The sequence below is a fragment of the Magallana gigas genome, chromosome 6 (genome assembly GCF_963853765.1).
Source record: "Magallana gigas chromosome 6, xbMagGiga1.1, whole genome shotgun sequence".
Lineage (NCBI taxonomy): Eukaryota > Metazoa > Mollusca > Bivalvia > Ostreida > Ostreidae > Magallana > Magallana gigas.
The window spans coordinates 1,623,612-1,651,486 of NC_088858.1; the positions used below are offsets into that span (position 1 = coordinate 1,623,612).

Here is a 27,875-nt window from a genome sequence, read left to right on the forward strand (position 1 = left end):
GAATTGGAATCAGTAGTTCTTGAGAAGAAGATTTTTAAAAATGCACCCCCCTTTTTCTACAGTTTCAAGGTTTTCTCCGCTTTGAATACAGATCGGACTTTTATTTCTGCAATTTATATTCGCCCTCCCATAAGGATGCTTTGTGCCAAATTTGGTTGAAATTGGATAAGCGGTTTTAGAGAAGAAGTTCAAAATGTAAAAAGTTTACAGACGGACAGACAGACAGACGGACGACGGACAAAAAGTGATCAGAATAGCTCACTTGAGCTTTCAGCTCAGGTGAGCTAATTATAACAAGGGGCCCATGGGCCACATCGCTCACCTGAGGAACAATAGGTATGATAAAATCAGCTCAATGGAGTCATAATACAAACTATCTGGACAATGTACAATAATACATGTAGATCCTGTATAAATAAAATCCATTTTCCCCTGGATATTCTTATGTTTATAATCATTAGTCCCTTTTCTAACAGGATGATTTTATAGTTATATCATATGTTGAGTATTGCAGTTCTCAAAAAGATCCCTAACAATAGTTTATATATGGGATATAAACGTACATCAAACTCTGAACCTTCTCGTGAGGCCAAAGAATTGTCCTGGGGCCAAAGTCTTAACAATTATAAAGAATGGCTGATTAGTTTCTGAGAAGATTTTTAAAGATTTACCCTATATATTCCTTTGTTAAACTTTGACCCCCCCCCATTGTGGCCCCACCCTACCCCTGGGGATCATTATTTTCACAACTTTGAATCTACACTACCTGAGGATGCTTTCACACAAGTTCCAGCTTTGCCGGCCGATTAGTTTCTGAAAAGAAGATTTTTAAAGATTTACTCTGTTTATTCCTATGTAAAACATCGACCTCCCATTGTGGCCCAAACCTACCCCCAGGGGTCATGTTTTCACAAACTTGAATCTACACTACTTGAGGATGCTTCCACACAAGTCTCAGCTTTCCTGGCCGATTAGTTTCTGAGAAGATGATTTTTAAAGATTAATTTTTTATATTCATATGTTAAACTTCGACCCCCATTGTGGCCCCACCGTATCCACAGGGGTCATGATTTTCACAACTTTGAATCTACACTACCAGAGAATGCTTTCACACAAGTGTCAGCTTTCCTGGCCGATTAGTTTCTGGGAAGTAGATTTTTAAAGATTTACTCTATATATTCATTTGTTAAACTTCGACCCCCCCATTGTGGCCCCCCTCAGGTGAGCTAAAAATTCAATAAGTTGGTTTCTGGAAGAACAGACTTTGAAAATTTTCGTAATAAATATTGACAATTTTTTTTACTTTTTTAATCTTTAGCTTTTAAGATCTGTGTACAAACATAGAATTGTGAGCAAATCCCTGTATCTTGCTTATAATTCGAAGCTTAACACTCACATATGGTAAGTAAATAGAAATTGTAGGGTAACAATTAAACACAAGAAACATGCACTATAACAAATAAAGAACACAATTTATTTTTTCGAAATGAATCATATATATACATGTATATACCTACATATTTCCATCAGCGATATCACACTCTATTTAAACTGAATAAACTCGAGAAAATGCCGAACATCTCAACAAAACCTATTGCATTAATCTACCATTACGCAAAAGATAATGCCGAATTACCGATAGAATGAATTATATTTCAGTATCCCTACATAAGATGTTGCTTAATTTGCGCAGGTAAACAGTTAACTGTTTGATTTACCGAAGTCTCTGTTTGATTTGATACGTAAAAATCACGAAATACAGATGATAGTTCCCAGGTTAAAAAGCATAAATAATGAAAACGAAACGAAAATCAGAACAAGCTAACACCAACGTCATGTGTGAAAACAGTCAACGCATTGAAATATTTAGCTTTAATTTACTTCACAAAATCGGCACCAATATATTTAGCATGTTTCAAAAATTTCCCTTCATACGTGAAAGGTTGCATAGCAAGCAAATTCATCATAGTCAGATCGACCCTTTTTCGTATAATGTCATGGCTGCTTTTAACAAAGAACCTCGTTTTAGAAGTATGGAATACGAGTCTTGGTAAAATGGGTATGCAAACCCGGGCCGTGGCAAAATAAAAGCCGGGGCAGATCGGCAATCATACACATTATTTTGCAGCAGTATTTACAACAAATACAAATCTACTGGTCCATCAAATATCCCGAAATTTTAATGAGATTGGCAGATTAATACCTGCCAATTTTTTGTTTTGCTCAGGCCAAGTCTTGCCTACCCATTTTGCCGTATGCCGAGCCCGAAGCTATTAAACTGATTGAAACACGCCTTTCCTTTATTATTATTTTCGTAATAACTCAGATTTGAAACAGAATTAGCACTTAATTTTTGCAATTTACATTTTCCTTCCCATAAGGATAATTTATGCTTAACTACTTTGAATTGAAATCAGTAGTTCTTGAGAAGAAGATTTTTAAAAATGCACCCCCTTTTTTCTACAGTTTCAAGGTTTTCTCCGCTTTGAATACAGATCGGACTTTTACTTCTGCAATTTATATTCGCCCTCCCATAAGGATGCTTTGTGCCAAATTTGGTTGAAATTGGATAAGCGGTTTTAGAGAAGAAGTTCAAAATGTAAAAAGTTTACAGACGGACAGACAGATGGATGGACAGACGGACGACGGACAAAATGTGATCAGAATAGCTCACTTGAGCTTTCAGCTCAGGTGTGCTAAAAACTGAAACTGGAATCATTTGTAAATACATGTTCTCATTTTAGAAGAAACCATAAGAACCCTTGACACCCTTAAAGAAAATATCCTGACCAACAGGAAGTACATTTCTTTGCCATTTATAAAGCATGAAAATTTTTCACATCATTCAAAATGGAGTCTTTCCCCACTGAAATGTAAGTGCTTAAAAAAATATCTTTATTTGTTTTAATATCAATTCTATGTAAAAATCAAAGATTTATATAACTAAGGATCTGGCCACGCATAGTCACCAATTTTTCTTAATATTTATACCTGCACTTTCTAAAGAAAGTTCGGGTATATTGTTGTTACCCAGGTCCGTCCGTCCGTCTGTCACATATTACTTTCTCAACTTGCTCTTACATCTTATAAACCAGCAAATTGACCTCTAGGAGTTTGATTAGGGGTGTTATGTTGTTTGTAAAAAGGTTTCAAAAATTCTCTGGTAGTCCTGGCAGTCAAATAATAAAAAACCTGCTTCGTCAAAATTCTCTTTTTCAAAATAGACAAATCATCCCTTGGAATATGTTTTGGGGTGTCCTATAGATGCACAATAATGTTTCAGAAATTTCAATTTTGTCCTGGGGGAGGGTCATTTAATAGCTGCATGAAAAATGACATTTTTTTAAACTAAGAGTCTGATTTCAAGAAGTCGACATATTCTGCAGTAGCCAAATGATCTACTAGAATATGAAAAGGGTGTCATTTTGATGTGTGATCAGGCCCCAGAATTTTTTTTATCGCAAGGGTGGGGGTCAGTGGGCAACAAAAAATAACTTTTTTTAAAATATAAGTATGGTTCCCAGATCTTCTCATAACTTAAGGAGTAGTTACTTCATCTCTTAGGATATGATAAGGGCTGTCCTATAGATATGATAGGGGCTGTCCTATAGATATGATAGGGGCTGTCCTATAGATATGCAATAATTTTAATAATACTGTCCTATAGATATGCAATAAGGTTTTAAAAATTTTAATTTCATCCAGGAAGTCAAGTAGCAGAAAATTGATGTTTATCACTCCTTACAAAAAACCTAGATCCCAAGTCCTTTCTTTTGATTTAATGAATAGACACATCATATGTTGGGATATGCAAAAAGGTTTTAAAATTTTTTATTTTATTGTGGTAGTCAAATAGAAGAAGAAAATGAACATTTATCCATCCTTAAACTGTAAATAAAATGACATTACTTTTTTAAGATTTAAAAAAAAAACCTTCCATTTATTTTTGCTTTAATTTAAAAAAAACTTACAATTACACTTTTTTTATATGCGGAATGGTCTATTAAAATCAAAGAATAATTTTGGGTCTAAAAAGTTTTATAAACTGATAAAAAATGTTTTTCTAAAAAAAAAAACCACCCACATGTTCTTGATTAAGCATTAAAATGCCATTTTTACATCTTTTTCCTCCGTTACCAGGGCAACAGGACCACATGGCAACAAATAAATGGTGTTAAACTTTCTTACCCATCAAAGTCTATCAAACTGAAGAAAATCTTTGACTATTCGTGGTCACCAAATTTTGATTCTTACATTGAATTGATCTTAAATTTTTTTTTAGTTATTTACATGTGTAGCGTGAAAAAGAAAAAAAAATGAAAAGCATTCAATGTTTACATATCAAATTTGACAGACACCAGGGACTGCAGCACATGTCTGAGTCTGTGTTTGTTGGACTGTGTGAAATAGTGGGGACCTCACAACAGGTGGCCCTCAGGAGGGATACAGTGGACATCAAGGAGATGGTGGAGAACCGACTGATAACGAATGATAATCTCATTAGGATGATGAGTGGAAGTAGGAGAGAGGGGTTCAGACTGAAGGGATCAGATATTGACACCATGTACTGGTTCAACGACCACCGAGTGATCATGGACATGTCTCAGTCTGAGTATTACAACACAGCCAATACAATCTTGATTTTTGCTGACAGTTCTGAGAGTCCACCAGGATTCACCTTACTTCAGAAACTGACACCATCAACACGTTTGATTGGTATGATTGCCCAATTTGCATGTGTCAGAATGAATGACATACTCTTCATATCGAGTTCTATATACAGACAGTTAAGTTGTTCTCTGGCAATACCTAATTCTACTGTACATGGACCATGTGGAAGTAACGAAGTAATAGGAAAAGAATATGATAATGCTCACTGTTTCGTTTGTGACTTTTGGCCTCAATCTGCCTCCTCATGGATAGACAGATGTCACTCATGGCCTGATCCTGAAGTTGTTGATGATATTGTCAGAAATGGATGTCACTTTGTAGCAATAGGACACCCATTAGGACCCCATAAAAATGAAGAATGGAGAATTTCATTTTCCCAGGCAGAATATAAACTAGTTTCCTCAATGAACCACTGTCAGTTTTTGACATATGGGTTGTTAAAAATTTTCTTAAAAGAAGTTTTAAATCAACTATCAGAAGAAACCAATCAACTGTTGTGTTCCTATCACATGAAGACAACACTTTTCTGGGCGATTCAACAAAACACACTGCGTCACTGGTGTTCACGAAATCTCCTGGCCGGTTTCTGGATCTGCTTCAAACTCCTCCTTAAATGGGTGTATAAAGGGATCTGCCCAAACTTTTTCATCCCACAAAACAACATGTTTCTGACAAAGGTTCATGGCTCAGCACAAAATAGATTGTTCCTACAGTTGCATAAATTGTACAAGAAAGGTCTGGCCTGTCTGTTACAGAGTTCCTCTATCAGGTCCTACATCATTGATGTCCTGTACAATCCTAGACTTTCTATTTGTACAGATGAGAGTATTATTAGGTCTGAATTTGATTATAATGCAGAACTTTTATCAGAGTCTTTTATTCTGCTTTCCAAATTTGAATCTCAAGGAGACATGTGTGATCTTACCAAAGGCATTCACACAATAGAACAGTTGGTACATACACCCTTGTCAAAATATCAAGTTGTTACATTACGGGTGTACACAGCTCTTTTTTTACATTCTACTGCTTTTGTATTACAAAATATGTACACTAACACTGTCAACAAACAGATGTATATTGCAGACAAACTGTCCTGTCACATGCTCAAATTAGCAGCCAAGTTTGGGCGTGTTTCTGAAATGTTGTTCATTGCCATGTATTATTACAAGACACTCAGATACAGGGAAGCTTTTTATGTTTTAGAGATGACAAAGGTCAAGTTAGCACGGTCACATACGATGTTCTATCTGCCTGTAGACAGCGAGAGTTATTCTGAGGCTGTAGGGGGACAGTCCTGGTTTAAGAGGATGCGACAGGATTTCGCATTGGATATCATGCTTTGCAACAAAATCTTTTTCATCAGTGAACTACTACCAGAACAAAAGTCTGCTCTCCGGAGCAGAAATCATATATTACAAATCCCAGTGTTTGTAATGTTACACTTTCTAGAGTTTTTGTGTTACAGACACATTGATACAACATTATCACTAGCAGCTCTAGATGAGCTACAGGTCCTAGTCCACCATGGTCGGAGACCGCTTGTACATAAGATGCAAAGAGAAATCTCCTGGGAGATCCTGGGGATCTGCCAACAGATGACAGGGAACCTCGAGGCTGCTCTATACTCATACCAACAGTCACAGATCACACAGCATCCATTCTTCAACATACAAACAGCTAGACAGAGGAGAATACAGGACATAGTTCAGTCAACACAACACCAGTATACAGAGGACCTGCCTTTAGATTGAAAAGCCTGGAAATCAGTGTGTAGAAATTAAGACAATATAAGGATTGTGGATTTGAATGAGGGTACTCCTGAATATGACTATTCTTATACATATTGCATTATATATACTTTAGCGATGTACTTGATTTTCTGAAAGCCACATTCCGTCAAAAGCGCTTAGTAGAATACGCATCGATAGAATACATTCGATACGCAAGGGCATGCTCTTCGTATGAACAGTTTCATCACATCAAACTATCATCACTACATCATCACTTCATACACTGTCCATTTCTTAGTAGTGTATCACCTTAAAAATAAAAGTGAAATTTTATACTTCCTCTGGCAAAATCATTCATCATTTATAACCAATTTGTGTTCTAAAAAATCTTTAAAGGATAATTTTTTAAGATTTGTCACTTTGCAAGTTCATTTAAACATTTTTCATAAGACCTTTGAAATAAAATGAAATAATTGTAGTGATATTTTGTCTTACAGTGTAATGATAACTTTGTCTGTAGGTTTTATAGATTTAAACGTAAATATATAGGATGTTTTCATATACAGTAAGACCTTATGCGCGTGTGTAGTCTACTGTTTATTGACTGGGTGTGGCGCCGCCCCCATATATTGGAGGCTTGTTGATGAATCATAATTTGAATTAAATGAAAAATTGCGTATTGTAAATTATTTGTATATCTTTGTGTGTCTATTTGTAATATGAGTTATTTTGTTCATATAGTAGCCAATGTCAATAAATTTAATACTTAACTGAAATAAAGAACTTGAACAATAAAAAGCAATATACAACAGTAATATACCGTGTTATTCTGAACACTTTTTATTACAGTATTTATTTTAATTTTATTGTAAAAGTTAATAATACAGTACATGGAGGAGATATAGGGAATTTTCCTGCAGTTGTAATGAAGAATATAATACAAGCAGTCAACTTTCAACATGAAGTTGATATCAAAGGACTACTGTGTAATCATTTAAATTCGTGGGGGCCAATTTTCGTGGATTATGACTTTTTTGCTAGTTTGTGGGGATGTAATTTGGTGGATGCGTCGGTTTCTGTTTCAGCAACAAAGATAACTCTTTCTAAAATTGTTTTCGTTGAGGATTTGAATTCATGGGGAAGGGCTACCCACGAATACCACGAAAATTGAGCCACCACGAATTCTAATGATTCCACAGTATATGCGGTATGGTCTAATATCTGCCCCCAATTTTAACCAATTTTTAAGTAGTATCGTATAAAAATCAAATCTTCAGAAATCATTGTACAGTGGACGCCTATCACTTTAATCTTGATTTTAACCACCATTGCTCATTCGCTATTTATCTATGACGTCAACTATATGACCTTATTCCTGCAAATATGCAAACAGATGAAAATATTCTCATTTTTGCTTTATATTTTGCATTCGGAAGTATAGAGCACAGGTCTGCTAAGTAAGATTTTAACATGTTTTTTTTTTCAGATAATTATACACATTAATCTAAAAAATAGCACTTGATTATATATATATATATATATATATATAAGCCTGCGCTCAATGTTTCCCAGTAGAAAACCACCGGAAAACACCCATATTTTACTTCAAAACATCAATTTATCATAATTAGGCAATCTTCATGACGTCATTCCTACATTATGACGTCACTGTGGTGATAACCTTTTGCACCCTTATTTTTATATGATTCTTACTATCTTTACCCTTATTTTTAAAGCGCTTTATAAAACTTTACTTTTGGGGGCAAAAAATGCATAAAACCGCACATAGTCCTTTGTGAAAAATGAGTCCAACTGCATGGCATGATTAAACAAAGAGGACTTAAAATTTGAAGCATCCAAGATTAAAAGCACACAAGAGTTAAACAGTATACTCCCCTTTCCTTTGGAATGGGGGCATAATAAATCCATGCAAATAACAGTGTCTGTATAGTTTCTAAATTACTACCAGTATATTAAAATAATAGACTCGAATTTTTGGGCTTTAATACCGAGAAATTGGAAGAGTAATGTTTTTTGTTTCATATATTTTAAACATTATTGGTACTTGGAGATTACCAATCTGGATTATTTGGATTTTACAATCTTGCGCATGCGCATTACATTCATGCTAATCACAGAAGGCTCTTTAATATCACATTCGCATGGATAAACTCAAAAACATTATAACAAACATGTGTAAATTTCCATTGAAAATTTGTCATATATTCTGTTCATCAAAGGAAATATGGAGATAACTCTTATTCAGTGCATTTGATATTAAAAAATCCCAAGAGTTCCAAATGTCAACATGGTGTGTAAATTTGAAGTAAGTAAAAAAAAGTTGGTGAAAGTGTGGAATTCTTCATTAATATGAATAAATTTTTTAGATGAAAGGTATTTACAGCCCCAAAATGGTTTGTTCTGAAAAATTTAACTGTTATTTTCAATGCAGCTTCATTAATTTTCTCCAAAATCATTTTGGAATGATTCAGAAATTTTTTGCTACATTACAGGTATATGGGAGGCATTTTAACTATGGCAAAGGCCTGTCCCGAGACACAATTAGATTATTCTAACTAAGCAGAGTGTAGTGAAATTAATAGCATTATTGTAGGCTTAAAGCTTGGTTAAATAAATGTCCACAATACGGTGTGTTGATGTATCTATTTTGTAAATGTCCGATATCATATCCAATACAAATCCGTGCACACACGGGACAAAGTATAACAACATATTATAAATATTTGCTACCAGTGCACTGTTTGTTATTTGGTCTTCAAATTGCTAATCTTTTCCTCTATTATAACATATTTAAGTGAATGAAATACCTCTGCAGCAAAGCATGAATCTCATCCTTCTTAACAAGGATGATTGCATTTCGAGTGCGTATGACTTTGCACAACTTTTTATTTTCATGCAGCCGTAGGTGCAAAGTTATAACTTTCTTCTGAAATGTCTTTCTATTCAAAATTAATATTACATGGCCATTTACTGATTGAGAAATTGTGATTATTTGAATATGATAAGGTAAAGTGCTAAAACGGCGCCGAAGCGTCATCGTTTTCTGGTATTTTAAATTATGCACAGAGCCAAAGAAAAAGTGTGATTTAATAGTTCATTTATTCAAAATGGCCTTGGATTTTAAAATAAGAATTAACTGACAGAGCATTAAGAAAAACATATTAGCATTTTTAAAAGTGTTTTGTTAAAAAATATTTTTACTTAGACAATATATATCACACTATGTCATTTAAAAAAAAAAAAAAATCAACTTTGATATTAATATCCCTGGACCAAACCTCAAAGGTAAACATTTTTTTAAATTTCATCATTTCGTGATATTTTACTAGCTGTCATATATTTAAAGGGAAAAAAATCCCTATAGCAGAAATACAAAAAGATGGGAAACTTAAAATTATTAAACTTATTTATACGCAATTCTGTGAAAACAATTAGTACCATTAAATTCCTCATGCAATTTACAACTGGTCTGATATAGATCATCTCTTTACTTGCCTCAGACTTTCTCTCGAACAAGCTACCAACCTCGGAAAATCAAGAATGTTATATTTACATCAAGATTGAGAGTAGCCATATTTACATGTAAACAAACTGCATCACTTCACTTTCAGGGCTGGTAATGGTCTTTAAAAGACTATCAGAGGCAATTAAAGAGATGATATCATAAGTAGATTGCACAAGGAATTTAATGGTACTAATTGTTTTCACAGAATTTACGTATAAATAAAGTTAATCAGTCCAAAACTAGTGCATGTTTTTGTGTGCAATAAATTCACAATTTTTTTCAATGGGTGGCGCTATAGCTCCTAGGTCATCCATCCAAATTTTTTCAGACCTGGAGCTACAGACCTGCAGCTACAGAGCTATGTGGCACACACACCTGACCTTCAGTGATTTGACACACACGATTGACCTTCAGTGATTGACAAACATGACTGACCTTCAGTGATTTGACACGCATGACTGACCTGCAGTGATTTAACACACATTGACTGACCTGATGTGATTTGGCACATGACTGACCTGAAGAGACTTGACACACGTGTCTGACCTGCAGTGATTTGACACACATGACTGACCTGCAGTGATTGACACACATGACTGACCTGCAGTGATTGACACAAATGACAATGTCAGTTTTGTGTGTCAATCACTGCAGGTCAGACACGTGTGTCAAGTCTCTTCAGGTCAGTCATGTGTCAAATCACTGCAGGTCAGTCATGTGTGTCAAATCACCCTCATTGATTTGACACACACAACTGACCTTCGGTGATTTGACACACGATTGACCTTCAGTGATTTGACACACATGACTGACCTGCAGTGATTGACACACAAAACTGACCTGCAGTGATTTGACACACATGACTGACCTTCAGTTGGCACATGATTTGAGACACACAACTGACCTTCAGTGATTTGACACACATGACTGACCTGCAGTGATTTGACACACATGACTGACCTGAAGTGATTGACACACAAAACTGACCTGCAGTGATTTGACACACATGACTGACCTTTGATTATTTGGCACATGACTGACCCTCAGTGATTTGAGATACACAACTGACCAGCAGTGATTTGACACACATGACTGACCTGCAGAGATTTAACACACATGACTGACCTGCAGTGATTTGAGACACACAACTGACCTTCAGTGATTTGACACACATGACTGACCTGCAGTGATTTGACATGCATGACTGACCTGCAGTGACTGTACACAGATGACTGACCTGCAGTGATTTGACACACATGACTGACCTGCAGTTATTTGACATGCATGACTGACCTGCAGTGACTGTACACAGATGACTGACCTGCAGTGACTGTACACAGATGACTGACCTGCAGTGATTTGACACACATGACTGACCTGCAGTGATTTGACATGCATGACTGACCTGCAGTGACTGTACACAGATGACTGACCTGCAGTGACTGTACACAGATGACTGACCTGCAGTGACTGTACACAGAAGACTGACCTGCAGTGACTGTACACAGATGACTGACCTGCAGTGACTGTACACAGAAGACTGACCTGCGGTGTTTTGACACACATGACTGACCTGCAGTGATTTGACATGCATGACTGACCTGCAGTGACTGTACACAGATGACTGACCTGCAGTGATTTGACATGCATGACTGACCTGCAGTGACTGTACACAGAAGACTGACCTGCAGTGACTGTACACAGATGACTGACCTGCAGTGACTGTACACAGATGACTGACCTGCAGTGACTGTACACAGAAGACTGACCTGCAGTGACTGTACACAGATGACTGACCTGCAGTGACTGTACACAGAAGACTGACCTGCGATGTTTTGACACACATGACTGACCTGCAGTGATTTGACACAGATGACTGACCTGCAGTGATTTGACACAGATGACTGACCTGCGGTGATTTGACACACATGACTGACCTGCAGTGATTTGACACAGATAACTGACCTGCACGGTCTGGAACCTTGTTTCCCACTGCCTCAGCAGTTGTTCCGCTGTTGACGTTCTTTCCGACTCATTCTCCGTATTTCTTATTCCCAGTAAACACCGACAGCTCTCCTGGATCTCGTTCAGCATATGAAGTCTGTTGTTTAAACACAGGAATTTATAGAAAATATCAACACACATGTACCTTGTAAATATCAATTTACATCATACATCAGTGCAAGAAATGTCAATTTCAAGATGTTTACATTCACTGAAAGAAAAAAATTATCATAACTGAGCATCATATAGTAATACCTCTCAAAGACAAGTCTCAAATTTTATATATTTATGGCGGTTTTGTCAATATTCCTTGAGCATCATTTTTTTAGATTTCATTGTTTGGCCCATCAAAAAAACCAGGTGTGTATCAAAAATATGTATTGGAAGAGCCAACATCAAGGAAAACATGCATCCTCAAAAACATGGATTACACAAACTCTGCGAACATTGATGCCCGAGAAAAATAATGACATCTTCAGTATTATCCACTTCATTAATTCTTAAAATTGACTTTTGACCAGAAAATAAAGAGACATCAAAGAATACAAATGTAGGCAAACATTGAGAGCTAAAGTGTTAGAATATATCCAAAGAAGGTGATATTGGGAACTATTACCGGACAATGTACTCGTATCCACGAAGATAGGAACCACTCTCCATGCTGGCGGCTGACAGCGGTCCGATCTGTTCACACCTGACCACCCTCAGCTGTTCCACAAACTGCTCCTCCCGCTAAGTAAACCCGAAAATACAGGTGTAATAATTACACATTCACACTTCTACACCACGATTGAAATACACTCATATCCAAACAGACATCACAAAACATCTGTTACACTTACCTTATTCTTTGCACCAATCAGAATCTTGCCTATCCCAACAGGCCAACTCTGGGTACTCTTATTCTGGAAAATAAAGCGTTAAATAACTCCAGGGGCTGCTCACTGATTAGATCTGTGCTAAAATACTTAAACCACTGCAAGGACCATAACAAAAGGCCAATAGGCCTTAACAGTCACCTGAGTACCAAAGCCCATACACAAACTTGTCGAGGAGTCTCATATATGCATTTAATTAAATTTCATTCTGGAGTAGAAAAATTATAATATTGTAATGATGACCACCTCCCTATCTGAGATCTTTCAAAAAGAACTATGAGATCTATAAATTTAGCAAAAATTTTAGATCATAATAGAATAGAGAAGATTTTCTAAGATTTAATACATTTTTACTTTTTTACTAAATGGCCAGATTGATCCACCCTAGAGCCTGAACCCCAGACCCAGGGGCCATGAATTTCACAATTTTGGTAACGGGCTTTATGGACATCATAACCATGCATTCAGATTTTTTCCTCACATGTGTGGAATTAAAAAAATAAGATTTTTCTAAAATTTGGCTTTTTTGGCATATTTTGCCCTGTCTGTGGCCCCCGGGGGTGGTAGAGCCATGAATTTCACAATTCATATTCCTCTTACCATAGAGATGCTTCACACCACATATGGCAACAATTGGCATTGTAGTTTTGAAGAAGAAGTTAAAAAATAAAATATGTTTACCGTTAATTGTAAAATTGTTATTGCACAATGACGGATGAATACCAATTACAATCGGTCACCTGAGTGACTCAGATGACCTAAAAATTTACATCAAAGTGCTAGATACTTCCATGTTCCATATTGTCACTTGTCTAGATTTCTTACAGACTTACAGATTCAAGGAATGTCTCCAGTTTTTGCCAGTCTCCAAGTTTCCAAGCAGCCTCCACCATATAACTGCTGAGCTGAGAACTCCAGTCAGGTCTGGATAAAATAAAATGTCTGTACACATTGTGTTATATAACTGCTGAGCTGAGAACTCCAGTCAGGTCTGGATAAAATAAAATGTTTGTACACATTTTGTTATATAACTGCTGAGCTGAGAACTCCAGTCAGGTCTGGATAAAATAAAATGTTTGTACACATTGTGTTATATAACTGCTGAGCTGAGAACTCCAGTCAGGTCTGGATAAAATAAAATGTTTGTACACATTTTGTTATATAACTGCTGAACTGAGGCACTCCAGTCTTGTCTGGATAAAATAAAATGTTTGTACACATTGTGTTATATAACTGCTGAGCTGAGAACTCCAGTCAGATCTGGATAAAATAAAATGTTTGTACACATTGTGTTATATAACTGCTGAACTGAGCATTCTAGTCAGGTCTGGATGAAATAAAATGTTTGTACACATTGTGTTATATAACTGCTGAGCTGAGCACTGTTCTGACAAAAGGACTTGCATTTAACTCCATAAAAATATCATAAAACCATTTTCTCAGCTTCATTGCAAGCCACTTACTATGCACCTATATTTTAAGCCTAATCCACCTTCACTTTACTAACCTCTCAGATATGGCCCCTGTTGCATGCAGCAGGGCCTGGGTTTCCTGACCTATTTCTAGCAGACTTTTCAGGAGTCCCTGGTGATAGGTGACATCATCAGCCTCACTCTGAATTGCCTTCTCATAGCATGCTTGAGAATCATGATGGTGACCTAATCATAAATATTCAGTTTTAATTTATCTGAAAATATTGGGTACTAAATGCTTAATTCTATTTCGAAGAATGCAGCCTCTGCATCCCAAGGCATCCTTTGAAATACTTGCCTTGGTTGCAACCCAGAGAGAAGAGCAAAATAAATACATTTTAATACAGCTATATAGCTTAATATATAGGGTTAACATTGATTTTAAACATTACCCAGACTTTCATGAGCCAGAATTTCCTCCATCACAGTGGGCTGAGCCTGTCTGATGGATGCCACTCCGTATACCCCATCCGGCTCATCCATATCGCCATACAGTTTCTGTAAACACAGAGAGGGCTCTAGTCAATGATGCGTGTATAACCAAATACTCACTGAAACTCAACTTCTTATATGTACATCTACTCTTTCAAGCATTTCTAGAAACAACACCGTTCTTCTCCACATACAGCTAGTGATCCACTGGTATTGTAATGAAATACTGTGTAATCATATCAATTCGTGGAGGCCAATTTTCATAAATTGTTAAATCTATATTGGTTTGTTGGACTTGCTTCTATGTACAATGAATAAAGACTGTTTTTCCTTATTTGTAGGGAATGTTAATTTACAGGTATGTGGCACCACAAATATTAATGATTCTACAGTACAAACTAACAATGTACAGTAAAACAGGCCTGTAACAAAGAGCCAGGGATGGGTAATTTTGATTCGTTATAAGCGTAATTTGTTATATCCGTCAAGTTAACAACATGTAATAAGGTCACGGGGAATGAAATTTGCTATAATCATCAATTCATTATAAGCAAGTTTGCTACAACCGTGTTTTACTGTACCTGCATAAAGTCCAGGTGGTCCTGCAGATTCTGCCCCTTGCTGGTCAGGAAGTGCTCCAGGTGCATCAGGGCGCGGGTGTACGCCTTACAGGCATGGCAGGCGTCGGCCAGCAGGTTCTGGGGGATCATCTCAAGGAAGCCGGTCACTGCCACATACTGGGGATCTGTCAGGTAGCCAGGCTTACCTGCAACATACAGTCATAGCTAAACAACAGAACAAGGATAAAATGTGGGGAAAAGTCAGGGTGTCACTAAAGATCTGCTAGCCTTTCCCTGGGTAACTGATGAGTGCTCCATAAGAGCATGTAATCTGAGTTCACTTTTCCCTGGGTAACTGATGAGTGCTCCATAAGAGCATGTAATCTGAGATCATCTTTCCCTGGGTAACTGATGAGTGCTCCACAAGAGCATGTAATCTGAGATCATCTTTCCCTGGGTAACTGATGAGTACTCCACAAGAGCTCACTTTTTCCTGGGTAACTGATGAGTGCTCCACAAGAGCTCACTTTTTCCTGGGTAACTGATGAGTGCTCCTCAAGAGCATGTAATCTGAGATCACCTTTCCCTAAATAACCGATGAGTGCTTCACAAGAGCAGGTAATCTGAGCTCAACTTACTCCACAAGAGCAGGTAATCTGAGCTCAACTTACTCCACAAGAGCTTACCTTTCCCTGGGTAGCTGACTGGTGCTTTCTGGGCCTGGAATCTTTTCCACTTGACCAGATAATCCAGGACAGAGAAGACGGTTTGAGCACTGAGGTGGTGGGAGTTAGATATAGGTCGATTCTTGTTGTCCGTTTTCCTGGTCTGGTTCAAAACTTCCTTAATTTCTTCACTGATCTGAAACATTAGATAATTTTGGCATTTAGCCTTACTTCTTGAATCTTACATGAGGAGGAATATATTAAACTTCAATTTTCTTCAACAATTAATATTCCCAGTCTATCGTAAGAAATCCCCAGTTGATTTTGGTTCACAAAGAGAAAGGAAGCATCATCTATGGGTTTCGGACGATGTTTACGGTCTCACCTCTACGATTTCTTCCTGTGTCCCGCCCACCACGACCTGGAGCACGACGTACGGCAGGATATACAAGGCCAGGCTCACCACATGCTTGATCAGTGCCCCACAGGCTTGGAACACTTCATGGGCCTTCTCATTCTTTACCTACAGGGTAAATGTCGTCCAGTCAATGATTACATCTACCCCAATCAATGCCCATGAAATTGTTACCTTCTTAGGGCAGGTGATGATGTTACCTTTGGGTCCTTATAACTGAATTATCTTTGAAAATAGATGATTAAGTTACCTTAAACTTACAGAGTTAGACTTACTGACTTATCTTTGAGGACAAGTAACTGATTTACCTTTGAGGAGAGGTAAGAGGTCCAAATATTGGCCCAGTCCTGAAACTTGCGAGTTTTTTCATTGCTGCAGTAGATTGGTTTGGTCAGTTGGGAGAAATCTGATTTTTTGTTTACTATGTACCTATATAAGAGGACAAACAAGATTAGAGAACACAGGCTCCATCCTTCAGACACTAATTTAGCTTTATACATGGATATTCAATATTAACTCTTATAAGGTTAATCATTCATTTTCCAAATAATTTTTTTTAGCAATTTTAATGAAAGAATATATGTGTATAAATGTCCAAATATTTAAAAGCGCATTTTTTAAGAGGATCTTAACCTCAAACTGTTCATTCAAGGAAAGAAAGAGCTCATCACAAAATGGTCGATTTTAGGCAATATCCTTTCAATAGTTACTGCTCATAACAGATTTTGTAATCATTTTTCCTTACTTTGATGACAAGAGAGGAACCAGAATTTGTTGAACATGTTCAGGGAATCGGGTCCAGAGCTTTCCGGACGTCTTGTCATCATCTGAAGGCTTGCTGATGTGGTAGATCTTCAGCAGCTCTTGAAGGGCGTAGGCAGCACAGTCCTAAGGACCAAACAATTACCATTACAAATCATGTCATAACCCAAATCATAACCAGTGGAATATCCTATATCACAACCAGTGGAATAACCCATGTCGTTACCACAGGAATAACCTGTGTCGTAACCCATGGACTTCTTAACTGGCATTGAGATAAGTTTTCCTCTTTATTAACCAAAGTGGAATAAATCTAATGTTACCTGTCCAGAAGGACCTACTATTTTGTTACCTGTCCAGAAGGACCTACTATTTTGTTACCTGTCCAGAAGGACCTACTATTTTGTTATCTGTCCAGAAGGACCTACTATTTTGTTACCTGTCCAGAAGGACCTACTATTTTGTTACCTGTCCTGAAGAACCTACTACTGTGGTTTCATCAATATTCGTTGAATACCAATTTTCGTGGATTTCGTTGTTAAGTTGATCCACAAAATTAAATGTTCATTGAAGTTCAATTTCAACTAACATTTTGTATTGATAAGATCACTGGCCACGGAATTACGTATCTTTGAAACTGTGGTTTTCAGAAAATCCACGAAAATTGATACCCACGAAAATTAATGAAACCACAGTATTTTGTTACCTGTACATGATAGAATCTACTGTGGATTCATTAATATTCAAGAATATCAATTTTCGTGGATATAGGGAAAATCATAGTTTCGAGGATATGAAAATACATGGCCAGTGACCCTATCAATACAAAATGTTTATAGAAATTGCACTTTAAAGGATTTTTATCACGTTTCCAATTTTTTGATATATTAAAGTTTGAGTTCTAAAACCGTCATTCCTCAAACATTTTATAATAAAAAAATAAAAGTTTGGAAGTTTCAGCTTGTCAAAGTTCAAATCTCGCAATATGCATATTTTAAAACCGGCCTCTGTTCGCGCCATTGCTGTGACGTAATAGGTGTCAATTCAGTTCAAGCGAGAAGGTGAGAAAACACTTGTTGTGTTTGCATTAGAGGTGATTATCTCAGCGATTAGCCGTTATCAGTTCAGATTGGTGAAAAGTGGATGATTGACCATCATTATGGTGTATTGTGCGGTCTACGGATGTACAAACGTGCATACGAAAGGCTGTGGAAAGAGTTTTTTCAACTTTCCGAAAGATGCTCGTCGGAGGAAAATATGGACGATTTTTTGTAAACGCGAGAGCTTCGTCCCTACTACAAACCATCGTTTATGCTCTGACCATTTTACGAAGAATCAACTTCAGAGGGACCCAGCCCATTTAGAGAGGTTAGGCTACGAAGGGGCAAGGACTCGGTTGAAAGTAGATGCAGTGCCAGACGTTCCCCTCCCCATTCACGCCAAAGAGAATAATGGCGCTGTGCAATTGGTTCTGCCTGCCAAACCTAGAGGGGCCTACGCAAAACGCCAGAAAGCTGAAGTATGTAATCCTTTTTACTATTATTATTATTATTTATATACGAAAAATATTATGTTCATTCTCATTTCAACTCAAAATAACCAGACCACTTTATAAATAAAGATACCCACTTTTTGTTCACAAAATAATGTACAGTATTTCACACTCAAAGTCTGTATATCTATAAATTACATAGTATATCTAATTACACAGGCGCCTGATGTTATAATAATTCTTTTTACTATAGGCTACCATAATGTTTAAGTACATAATTTATTTTATTATAAAAAATAAAAAAAAGTTTGAAGTCAAGTGGCTCATCGTCTCAAGCCATGGGTTTTGTGTCCATTCTATTCCCTGTGGAAATAGAATGGACACAAAACCCGTGGCTTGAGACGATGCAAGTGGCTGTGCTAAATAAGTTGTGAAACTCTTTATACTGAAAATTTAGAATTTTTTTTCTTCAGATGTTTCGTCAAGCTTTTCAAGAATTGGAGCCTCGGTCTTCAGAGAACAACACCTTACCTGATCACTCCATTGACCTAATTGAACCAGGGGATCCCAATGATGAGCATCCCGTTGAACCCACTGCATCAACAAATGCAATACCAGAGACCCAATCAAAAAAATGCCAGGCCACACTTCAAGTTCCACAGAGGACAAGGCGGATCCAAGTGTCATTGGATAAGAAAAACATGGTGTCCACAAGTACTCAGTGCTCAAGCCTGACTGACAACATTCCACTTAGAGTAGCTGCTGGTCTGACCCCTGTCCTTCAGCAGCATGCAGTTGAGAATGTGGAGGACAATGATGATGATAGTGACATTGAGGGTAGTGATGAGGACCCTGACTTTGACCTAGATAGTGAATATCCAGAGAGTGATAGCAGTGATGAAGAGGATGAAGAATTCCAGCTGAGCACTGATATAACGAGACAGTTTTTAGTGTCTGAGGTACAGTTAGCCAAACTTTTGCAAAATTGTAGAGTTTGTGGTAGTGCATGTCACACAGTAGTGAATGGTGTTCGTGGAACCATGATTTCAACATCCTCTGTGTGCCCTAATGGACACTCCAGTACTTGGGAAAGCCAAAGATGCCATCATGGAATGCCATGGGCAAATTTGTTGGTTGCTGGTGCTATTGTGTTTAGTGGAGCGAATGCCTCAAAAAGCCTCAGACTCTTTCGACATCTGAACCTGCAGATGATGTCCATGTCCAAATTCAGCAGACTGCAGGCATCTTATGTTGTACCTGCCTCCATTTTCACATGGGACTTCCATCAACAGACCCTTCTTGCGGAGTACCAGGGAAGATCTTTGACCCTTGGTGGAGACGCACGGTGTGATTCTCCTGGATTCTCAGCGAAATTTGGCTCCTACACGTTGATGGAATTGATCAGTGGAAAAATTCTGGATTTTCAGTTAGTGCAGGTAATTAAAATGACTATAATTTTCATCATCTTATATAGATATAGAATTTCACACTATAATTAAAATGTCTTCTCTGATACATACACTTAATACATTTACATTGTATATGCATCATAGAAATGTATTAAATTTAAGTTTATATATCTTAAATTAATTAGTGCACGTTTATTTATGATTTTGTACTTAATAGAGTAATGAAGTACCAGGGTCAACACACATGGAGTTGGAGGGGTTAAAGAGAGGGCTGAAACACCTAGAAGACGCAGGTCTACATATTGAAAATCTTGTCACTGATCGACATGGTATGATAAAGAAATACATGCGAGAGGATCACCAAGACAAGAACCACTTCTTCGATGTGTGGCATGTGGCTAAAGGTAAATTTTGATGATATTCATTAATTTGGAGTTTTGACATATACGAGTATTAAGTAATTATTTTAACAGACAAAGCTCATGTGCATATTATGAATTTTAGTAAAATGAAAAGAATAGTTTTTAAACACAAATGAATATGCAATAGGTACCCTGAGAGTGTCATGATGTTATTTAAAGAAACTAATAATTTTATTTAGGAATTTCTAAGAAACTGGAGACAGCATCAAAGAAGAGAGATTGCAGCAACATTAGGCCCTGGATCAAGTCCTCGGTGAACCACTGTTACTGGGTAGCTGCATCCTGTGGTGGGGACAGTGAACTAAAGGTGCAAAAATGGTCCTCCCTTGTCCAGCATGTTTCAAATCAGCATGAACATTGTGAACATGAACTGCTCAATGAGGAGAGGTTGTGGCTGAAAGAGGGTATGTTTTTTTGGTAAATAAATAAGAGTCTTACAATTTGAACTTACATATACTGACTATTTTTAATAAAAGTAACCACCCTAAAAGGCAATTGAATGACATCTTACATCTGAATATATAAATTTTAAAACAGGATCAAGAGCTCACAAACTCTTCAGGGAAGTTGTGGAGAGCAGATACTTGACAAGAGATGTAGGCAAGCTGTCTCCCCTCCATCAGACATATGGGTTAGAAATGTATCATAGCGTCGTGAATTCCTTTGCACCAAAAAACACCCACTTTTTCTACCCAGCTATGATGGCAAGGTATGTTTCAATGATCATCAGTTCAAAAATCATCTGAGAATACTTTTCGTAAAAAAATATTTAATTTAAATATTCTCACTTGTGAATTAGAGAGTTACTGTACAAGTTTACCAAATTTTTTTCCATTTATTTACAGACTATGTGTCTCTGCACTCCATTTTAATGAAAATGGACAACGTCACCAGGCCACAACCAAAGATGGGGTAGCACGTTGGCAGATCAGCTATCCAAAGGGGAAAAAAGGGACCCAAGCTGTTGTAAAGCCCAACAAAACAGCAGTTACATTTGGTATGTTCTTATTTGCCTGTCGTATTGACTTATAAATTCTTTACTTATAATGTTGTATGTGTCAGTTTAAAACAGAACAAACAAAAAATTTTTAATTAATTTGTTATTCCGCTCAACACATATTTATAACACTCTACATCACAGTTTGATAATTTACAAATTTCATTGTTGATGTGATTAAAACTACATGATCAATTTTTTTTTCACAGACTATGTAGATATCCTCCGGATAAATCTATGCGAGCGACGAAGACAGCATCCCTCATACACTCAGTCCAATGATGACGCTCACGTGTCCCTTGGATATTGCCCGCCAGCACTGGCGTTAGGATTTGAGGGCTTTGTAAAAGAAGATCTGATAGCTACGCGTCGTTCCAGGTTCAGTCATTGAGTGTTCTAAATAGGGCGTGGATACCTGAAACCGGTATACTGCTCCGACGGGAAGATGTCCCTTATCTTGGAAACAACACATGCTGGAAGGATTTTTCGATTCCCCTTGCCTAGTCGCTGCCAAACCCATAAGACAAACCTCCTGTATGCAACATATCTGTAGACTCTGATAGTAGAATTTTATTGTTATTGGTATATGTATTTTTTTGGTTGTTAAAATGTATATACTTAATTTATTTTAATAACTGCAATAAACAAACAGATTTTTCTGTTGACTGAATATACATTATTTTGAATAAAGTTTGATTTCAATGAAATGCACAATTATATTTCTCTCTTTCGTAAGCATGATCAGGTGTGAGAATACTTACTCATTAATTGGTTCATTGTCATCAATGGGCCCATCAGACTGGATATAGTCATAAAGGCTGACCTCTAAAACTCGAATGTTCAAGCAGTTGTCTATAAATGTCTGGTGCCGAGTGATGCACTCTATACCGAAGGAGTCTCTGATGTGGTCAATGACTGGTATCTCTGAGCAACAAATGCACTCTGCTTCAGTGGGCATCACCTCGCATGATCCACACTCGCACCTGTGTAAAGTTGTAAACATATATACATTTATTTGAATATCTCTATTATTAAATGTGTTATTCTTAAGGCAAATATAATTTATTAAGGCCAGGTAAGCTTTTTTTTTTTTTAGCGAGAAAGACTTCGTAACTTCCTACGGCGCCATTACCAGCTGATTACCAGATTACAGAGCCCGCAAGTACTTCTATAAAACTGTATCAGTATGCGTAATGAAAGTTATAACTATTTAAATTTATGCTGGGATAACGGATAATGAGTTCTTGTTGTAAGTTTTAAAATAATAATAAGCACCAATAATGAAGATTAAACTTACCAAATCGTTCCGTTCCGTCGATGACCTGGGTTGTCCTCGGTGTCAGACTCGCTTTCTTCGCTACTTTGCGGAGAATTTTCTTGATTTACACACTCTGCTGGAGGTTCGAACATGTAAGGTCGTATGTCCATTACCAACGGAATATCCTCCAAGTCATAATTGCTGTCATCCATTTTTGGGATTTGCTTTATTTCTGTCAAAGTTATCTCGATCTATGTAAACACTACGATGAGCTTTTCAAGAATTGACACTTATGACGTCACACAGTACCACGTGACCCCTATCTCATTAGCGGAAATTTTAACTGCGAGAGCTCCAATTTATGACCCTTTTAACAGACAATTGCGGCCGTTTGTGATGCTTATTTTATGCTATATCAATATTTATGTGTTATTAGAAGGTATTTTTGTTTGATTCTCAACTTTTTTGAAAACGTGATAAAAATCCTTTAATGAACATTTAATTTCGTGGATCAACTTAACAACGAAATCCACGAAAATTGGTATTCAACGAATATTGATGAAACCACAGCATCAGGTGTTTTCTGTACAGAGTGGAACATATCAATTGTTACCTGCATACGACTTTCTGGAGCTGCCAGGAAAGCCTTCACGACCTCATTAATAAGGCCCACGGCAAAGTTGTCATCCTCTATACTGCTGTGGAATTTAGCCCGCTCTTCTTTAGGGTTATTGGTCAACAACTCAAGTCTGTAATGTTAGTCAAATATTGAAGGTGTTATTGTGACACATTCCTTCTCCTTACTAAAACATTACTTTCACTTCTGCAATTGACCCAGTAGCATGATAAAGATTTCTGTCCCTGTTCTATATTAATCAGTGAAAAAGCCTTTAAACTGATGTCAATTTAAGTTTAAAGGTGTGGTCACACAATTTTCAATTCACTTAGTTAAGTTGAATGAAGCGCTAATAAAGTTGTTCCACGATACGATTTTATAATTGATTTTCAATTAAAAAAACCTATTATATATCATTATTGTACAGGAAAAAGTCATTGTGACGTCATGATCGGAGTGTATTAGAGGATTGTAGTAGAGGGGAGGGGGGTGTATTAGAGGGGGAGTGTGGTAGAGGGGGGGGTGTGGTAGAGGGGGGTGTATTAGAGGGGGAGTGTGGTAGAGGGGGGGGGTGTGGTAGAGGGGGGTGTAGTAGAGGGGGGGTGTGGTAGAGGGGGAGTGTGGTAGAGGGGGGTGTGGTAGAGGGGGGGTGTGGTAGAGGGGGAGTGTGGTAGAGGGGGGTGTGGTAGAGGGGGAGTGTGGTAGAGGGGGAGTGTGGTAGAGGGGGAGTGTGGTAGAGGGGGGGGGTGTGGTAGAGGGGGAGTGTGGTAGAGGGGGGGGGTGTGGTAGAGGGGGAGTGTGGTAGAGGGGGAGTGTGGTAGAGGGGGAGTGTGGTAGAGGGGGAGTGTGGTAGAGGGGGAGTGTGGTAGAGGGGGGTGTAGTAGAGGGGGAGTGTGGTAGAGGGGGAGTGTGGTAGAGGGGGGGTGTGGTAGAGGGGGGGTGTGGTAGAGGGGGGTGTATTAGAGGGGGAGTGTGGTAGAGGGGGGGTGTGGTAGAGGGGGGTGTGGTAGAGGGGGAGTGTGGTAGAGGGGGGTGTGGTAGAGGGGGAGTGTATTAGAGGGGGAGTGTGGTAGAGGGGGAGTGTGGTAGAGGGGGGTGTAGTAGAGGGGGGGTGTGGTAGAGGGGGGGTGTGGTAGAGGGGGGTGTAGTAGAGGGGGAGTGTGGTAGAGGGGGAGTGTGGTAGAGGGGGAGTGTGGTAGAGGGGGAGTGTGGTAGAGGGGTAGTGTGGTAGAGGGGGAGTGTGGTAGAGGGGGAGTGTGGTAGAGGGGGAGTGTGGTAGAGGGGGAGTGTGGTAGAGGGGGGGTGTGGTAGAGGGGGAGTGTGGTAGAGGGGGAGTGTGGTAGAGGGGGAGTGTGGTAGAGGGGGAGTGTGGTAGAGGGGGGGTGTGGTAGAGGGGGAGTGTGGTAGAGGGGGAGTGTGGTAGAGGGGGAGTGTGGTAGAGGGGGAGTGTGGTAGAGGGGGAGTGTGGTAGAGGGGGAGTGTGGTAGAGGGGAGTGTGGTAGAGGGGGGGTGTGGTAGAGGGGGGTGTAGTAGAGGGGGAGTGTGGTAGAGGGGGGGTGTGGTAGAGGGGGGTGTAGGGGTGTGGTAGAGGGGGAGTGTGGTAGAGGGGAGTGTGGTAGAGGGGGGGAGTGTGGTAGAGGGGGGTGTAGGGGTGTGGTAGAGGGGGAGTGTGGTAGAGGGGAGTGTGGTAGAGGGGGAGTGTGGTAGAGGGGGAGTGTGGTAGAGGGGGAGTGTGGTAGAGGGGGAGTGTGGTAGAGGGGGAGTGTGGTAGAGGGGGGGAGTGTGGTAGAGGGGGGTGTAGTAGAGGGGGAGTGTGGTAGAGGGGGGGTGTGGTAGAGGGGGAGTGTGGTAGAGGGGGAGTGTGGTAGAGGGGGAGTGTGGTAGAGGGGGAGTGTGGTAGAGGGGGGGTGTAGTAGAGGGGGAGTGTGGTAGAGGGGGAGTGTGGTAGAGGGGGAGTGTGGTAGAGGGGGGGTGTGGTAGAGGGGGAGTGTGGTAGAGGGGAGTGTGGTAGAGGGGGAGTGTGGTAGAGGGGGAGTGTGGTAGAGGGGGAGTGTGGTAGAGGGGGAGTGTGGTAGAGGGGGAGTGTGGTAGAGGGGGAGTGTGGTAGAGGGGGAGTGTGGTAGAGGGGAGTGTGGTAGAGGGGGGGTGTGGTAGAGGGGGGTGTAGTAGAGGGGGAGTGTGGTAGAGGGGGAGTGTGGTAGAGGGGGGGTGTGGTAGAGGGGGGGTGTGGTAGAGGGGGGTGTATTAGAGGGGGAGTGTGGTAGAGGGGGGGTGTGGTAGAGGGGGGTGTAGGGGTGTGGTAGAGGGGGAGTGTGGTAGAGGGGAGTGTGGTAGAGGGGGGGAGTGTGGTAGAGGGGGGTGTAGGGGTGTGGTAGAGGGGGAGTGTGGTAGAGGGGAGTGTGGTAGAGGGGGAGTGTGGTAGAGGGGGAGTGTGGTAGAGGGGGAGTGTGGTAGAGGGGGAGTGTGGTAGAGGGGGAGTGTGGTAGAGGGGGGGAGTGTGGTAGAGGGGGGTGTAGTAGAGGGGGAGTGTGGTAGAGGGGGGGTGTGGTAGAGGGGGAGTGTGGTAGAGGGGGAGTGTGGTAGAGGGGGAGTGTGGTAGAGGGGGAGTGTGGTAGAGGGGGAGTGTGGTAGAGGGGGAGTGTGGTAGAGGGGGAGTGTGGTAGAGGGGGGGTGTGGTAGAGGGGGAGTGTGGTAGAGGGGGGGTGTGGTAGAGGGGGGGTGTGGTAGAGGGGGGGTGTGGTAGAGGGGGAGTGTGGTAGAGGGGGAGTGTGGTAGAGGGGGGTGTGGTAGAGGGGGGGTGTGGTAGAGGGGGGGTGTGGTAGAGGGGGAGTGTGGTAGAGGGGGGTGTAGTAGAGGGGGAGTGTGGTAGAGGGGGAGTGTATTAGAGGGGGAGTGTGGTAGAGGGGGGGTGTGGTAGAGGGGGAGTGTGGTAGAGGGGGGTGTGGTAGAGGGGGAGTGTGGTAGAGGGGGGTGTATTAGAGGGGGGTGTGGTATCTGACCTGCCAGGGTCCACTGCCCCAAGCTCTCCAATACACTCAGCAATCAGACCCTGGGCTCTCTGGTTGGAATCCCTGCAACTCTTCAGCAACTGAGGAAAGAAAGGTCTGATCATCACAAGCAAATAATACAATGCATTAAAATAATACTGGTCAGATTATAAGTGGAAATTCATATCTCAAAGTCAGAAAGCAGCCTGCTACAAATGAACAGCATAAGACATAGAGACTCATCACTTTGAACATCTTTATCAAAAGAAAAATCTATACTTTCTTCAACAAATGGGAGGTTATGGTTTATAATATAGGAGGTAGATAGGCTGTTGATAATAGTAATCCCATAGATATAGGGAGGGTGTTATCATTACTAAAGATTCTTACCACAGACACAAGCTGGGAGATGATCGGATCCGCTGTCTCGTTCCCTATGATATGGTCATACAATACATCCTAAAATACATACAAATGATATCGTAGTAAAATGTGTCCTACAGATACATACAAATGATACATAGACTAGTCGTACAATGCGTCCTCAAATTTGTACAATGATATAGTCATACAATACATTCTACAATAGGTAAAAATGATATTGTTGTACAATGCGTCTACAGTTAGTACATACAAATAACATCATTTTGTTATGAGACTTTTATCACTTTTAAAGGTTCTTATGGTACTTTTGAAAATTTGTAGCATTAGAAGAAGTTTTACTCACAGTTCTCCATGCAGTTCTAAAGATTGTCAAAAATACACGGAATTCTTTTTGAATTGTGGAAATGCACCATTCATTCATTTTTTTTTTTTTTTTTTTGGGGGGGGGGGTGGGGGGGTTGGGGAGGGGGGTGATTTCAAACAATGACTATAGTAAAACAACTGACACTATTTCCTTAGGTTGGAGGTTTGGCTTCTACAACTTAATACTATAGCTGTATGAAACAGCTGGACATAATAGGAAATTTCCTTTTGATTTACAAGAATAATACAGGAAGAATACACATCTTAAAATAAACTTTCAATTCAAAGGGCTGGGAGAAATATAGAACTTAGAAATCTATTGTCAGCAACACTCTTCAACATATTTGAACTATCATATTAGAAAGATCTTGTGTATAAATGCATAACCTTTAACAATCACAACATATTAATCGTAAATAGGCATGATATACTATAAATGAATTTTTTTTTGCCACAGATTTGATGATACTGGTTACAAAATTATTCAATTAAAGAAGAATTACATCAGCAATTAATTAAAGGAAACTAAAAATATGTTGTACAATAAATCAATTAATTATCATCTACTATAATTGTAAATCTTATTTATTTTCATTTAGATCCCTCGGAACAATGAATAAATCAAGAAAATCATTCACTTTATTTAAATTTCCCGTCGCTATGGGAGCTTCCATTCAACTTTAATCTATGATGTCACACTCTCCATTCCGTTTTGTTTTATCCATAGCATCAGTATCAGATCATGATATTCGCTCTAATTGACAAGTTCTGGAAAATTTGAAACAATATTGACTGGAGACCATTCTTTTACCTTTGACTTTCCATTAAGTTA

The 27,875-nt window shown here is 39.2% G+C and overlaps 3 protein-coding genes and 1 long non-coding RNA gene across 6 annotated transcripts in view; 2 read left to right on the forward strand and 2 right to left on the reverse strand.

Annotated features, from left to right (window-relative positions):
- LOC105319069 (serine/threonine-protein kinase ATR) overlaps nucleotides 1-27,875 on the reverse strand; it is a 108,179-nt gene that overhangs the window by 29,606 nt on the left and 50,698 nt on the right. For both annotated transcript variants that reach the window (XM_066087425.1, XM_066087424.1), the window contains exons 36-49: nucleotides 26,687-26,755; nucleotides 26,309-26,397; nucleotides 23,307-23,442; nucleotides 17,099-17,241; nucleotides 16,662-16,782; nucleotides 16,324-16,461; nucleotides 15,960-16,134; nucleotides 15,295-15,479; nucleotides 14,674-14,779; nucleotides 14,317-14,467; nucleotides 13,643-13,733; nucleotides 12,774-12,836; nucleotides 12,548-12,663; nucleotides 11,893-12,028 (exon numbers count right to left, since the gene is read on the reverse strand). In XM_066087425.1, the coding sequence (XP_065943497.1) occupies nucleotides 11,893-12,028; nucleotides 12,548-12,663; nucleotides 12,774-12,836; nucleotides 13,643-13,733; nucleotides 14,317-14,467; nucleotides 14,674-14,779; nucleotides 15,295-15,479; nucleotides 15,960-16,134; nucleotides 16,324-16,461; nucleotides 16,662-16,782; nucleotides 17,099-17,241; nucleotides 23,307-23,442; nucleotides 26,309-26,397; nucleotides 26,687-26,755 (1,719 nt within the window). The remainder of the gene's footprint in view (nucleotides 1-11,892; nucleotides 12,029-12,547; nucleotides 12,664-12,773; nucleotides 12,837-13,642; nucleotides 13,734-14,316; nucleotides 14,468-14,673; nucleotides 14,780-15,294; nucleotides 15,480-15,959; nucleotides 16,135-16,323; nucleotides 16,462-16,661; nucleotides 16,783-17,098; nucleotides 17,242-23,306; nucleotides 23,443-26,308; nucleotides 26,398-26,686; nucleotides 26,756-27,875) is intronic.
- LOC117689174 (uncharacterized) lies at nucleotides 2,248-7,549 on the forward strand. 2 transcript variants are annotated; one of them, XM_034469230.2, is made up of 3 exons: nucleotides 2,248-2,873; nucleotides 4,355-4,716; nucleotides 5,875-7,549. In XM_034469230.2, exons 1-3 carry the CDS (start codon nucleotides 2,851-2,853, stop codon nucleotides 6,420-6,422), a joined length of 933 nt encoding a protein of 310 aa, XP_034325121.1. In that variant the 5' UTR covers nucleotides 2,248-2,850; the 3' UTR covers nucleotides 6,423-7,549. The 2 variants fall into 2 exon arrangements, with proteins under 2 accessions (XP_034325121.1, XP_034325120.2); XM_034469229.2 differs by having other exon boundaries at nucleotides 4,355-7,549.
- On the forward strand, nucleotides 18,567-21,826 carry LOC105333453 (uncharacterized). Its single transcript, XR_010715068.1, has 7 exons — nucleotides 18,567-18,638; nucleotides 19,081-20,043; nucleotides 20,234-20,420; nucleotides 20,618-20,842; nucleotides 20,976-21,147; nucleotides 21,284-21,435; nucleotides 21,645-21,826. It is a non-coding gene; the product is annotated as an uncharacterized lncRNA (long non-coding RNA).
- LOC117690626 (P2X purinoceptor 7-like) lies at nucleotides 21,335-23,181 on the reverse strand. The gene is made up of 3 exons (XM_066088953.1): nucleotides 22,733-23,181; nucleotides 22,197-22,418; nucleotides 21,335-21,991 (listed from the first exon to the last, which is right to left on the reverse strand). The coding sequence occupies exons 1-3, from the start codon at nucleotides 22,903-22,905 to the stop codon at nucleotides 21,832-21,834; spliced, it is 555 nt and encodes a 184-aa protein (XP_065945025.1). The 5' UTR covers nucleotides 22,906-23,181; the 3' UTR covers nucleotides 21,335-21,831.

Bases quoted from the DNA above. Each gene is read 5' to 3' on its own strand.
- LOC117689174 (XM_034469229.2), top strand. From the start codon at position 2,851: ATGGAGTCTTTCCCCACTGAAAT. The intron at 2,874-4,354 runs GTAAGTGCTTAA...CAAATTTGACAG, and splicing joins GAGTCTTTCCCCACTGAAAT to ACACCAGGGACTGCAGCACA.
- LOC117690626 (XM_066088953.1), bottom strand. From the start codon at position 22,905: ATGGATGACAGCAATTATGACTTGGAGGATATTCCGTTGGTAATGGAC. The intron at 22,419-22,732 runs GTAAGTTTAATC...AACTTTACACAG, and splicing joins CGACGGAACGGAACGATTTG to GTGCGAGTGTGGATCATGCG. The intron at 21,992-22,196 runs GTAAGTATTCTC...TTCTACTATCAG, and splicing joins GACAATGAACCAATTAATGA to AGTCTACAGATATGTTGCAT.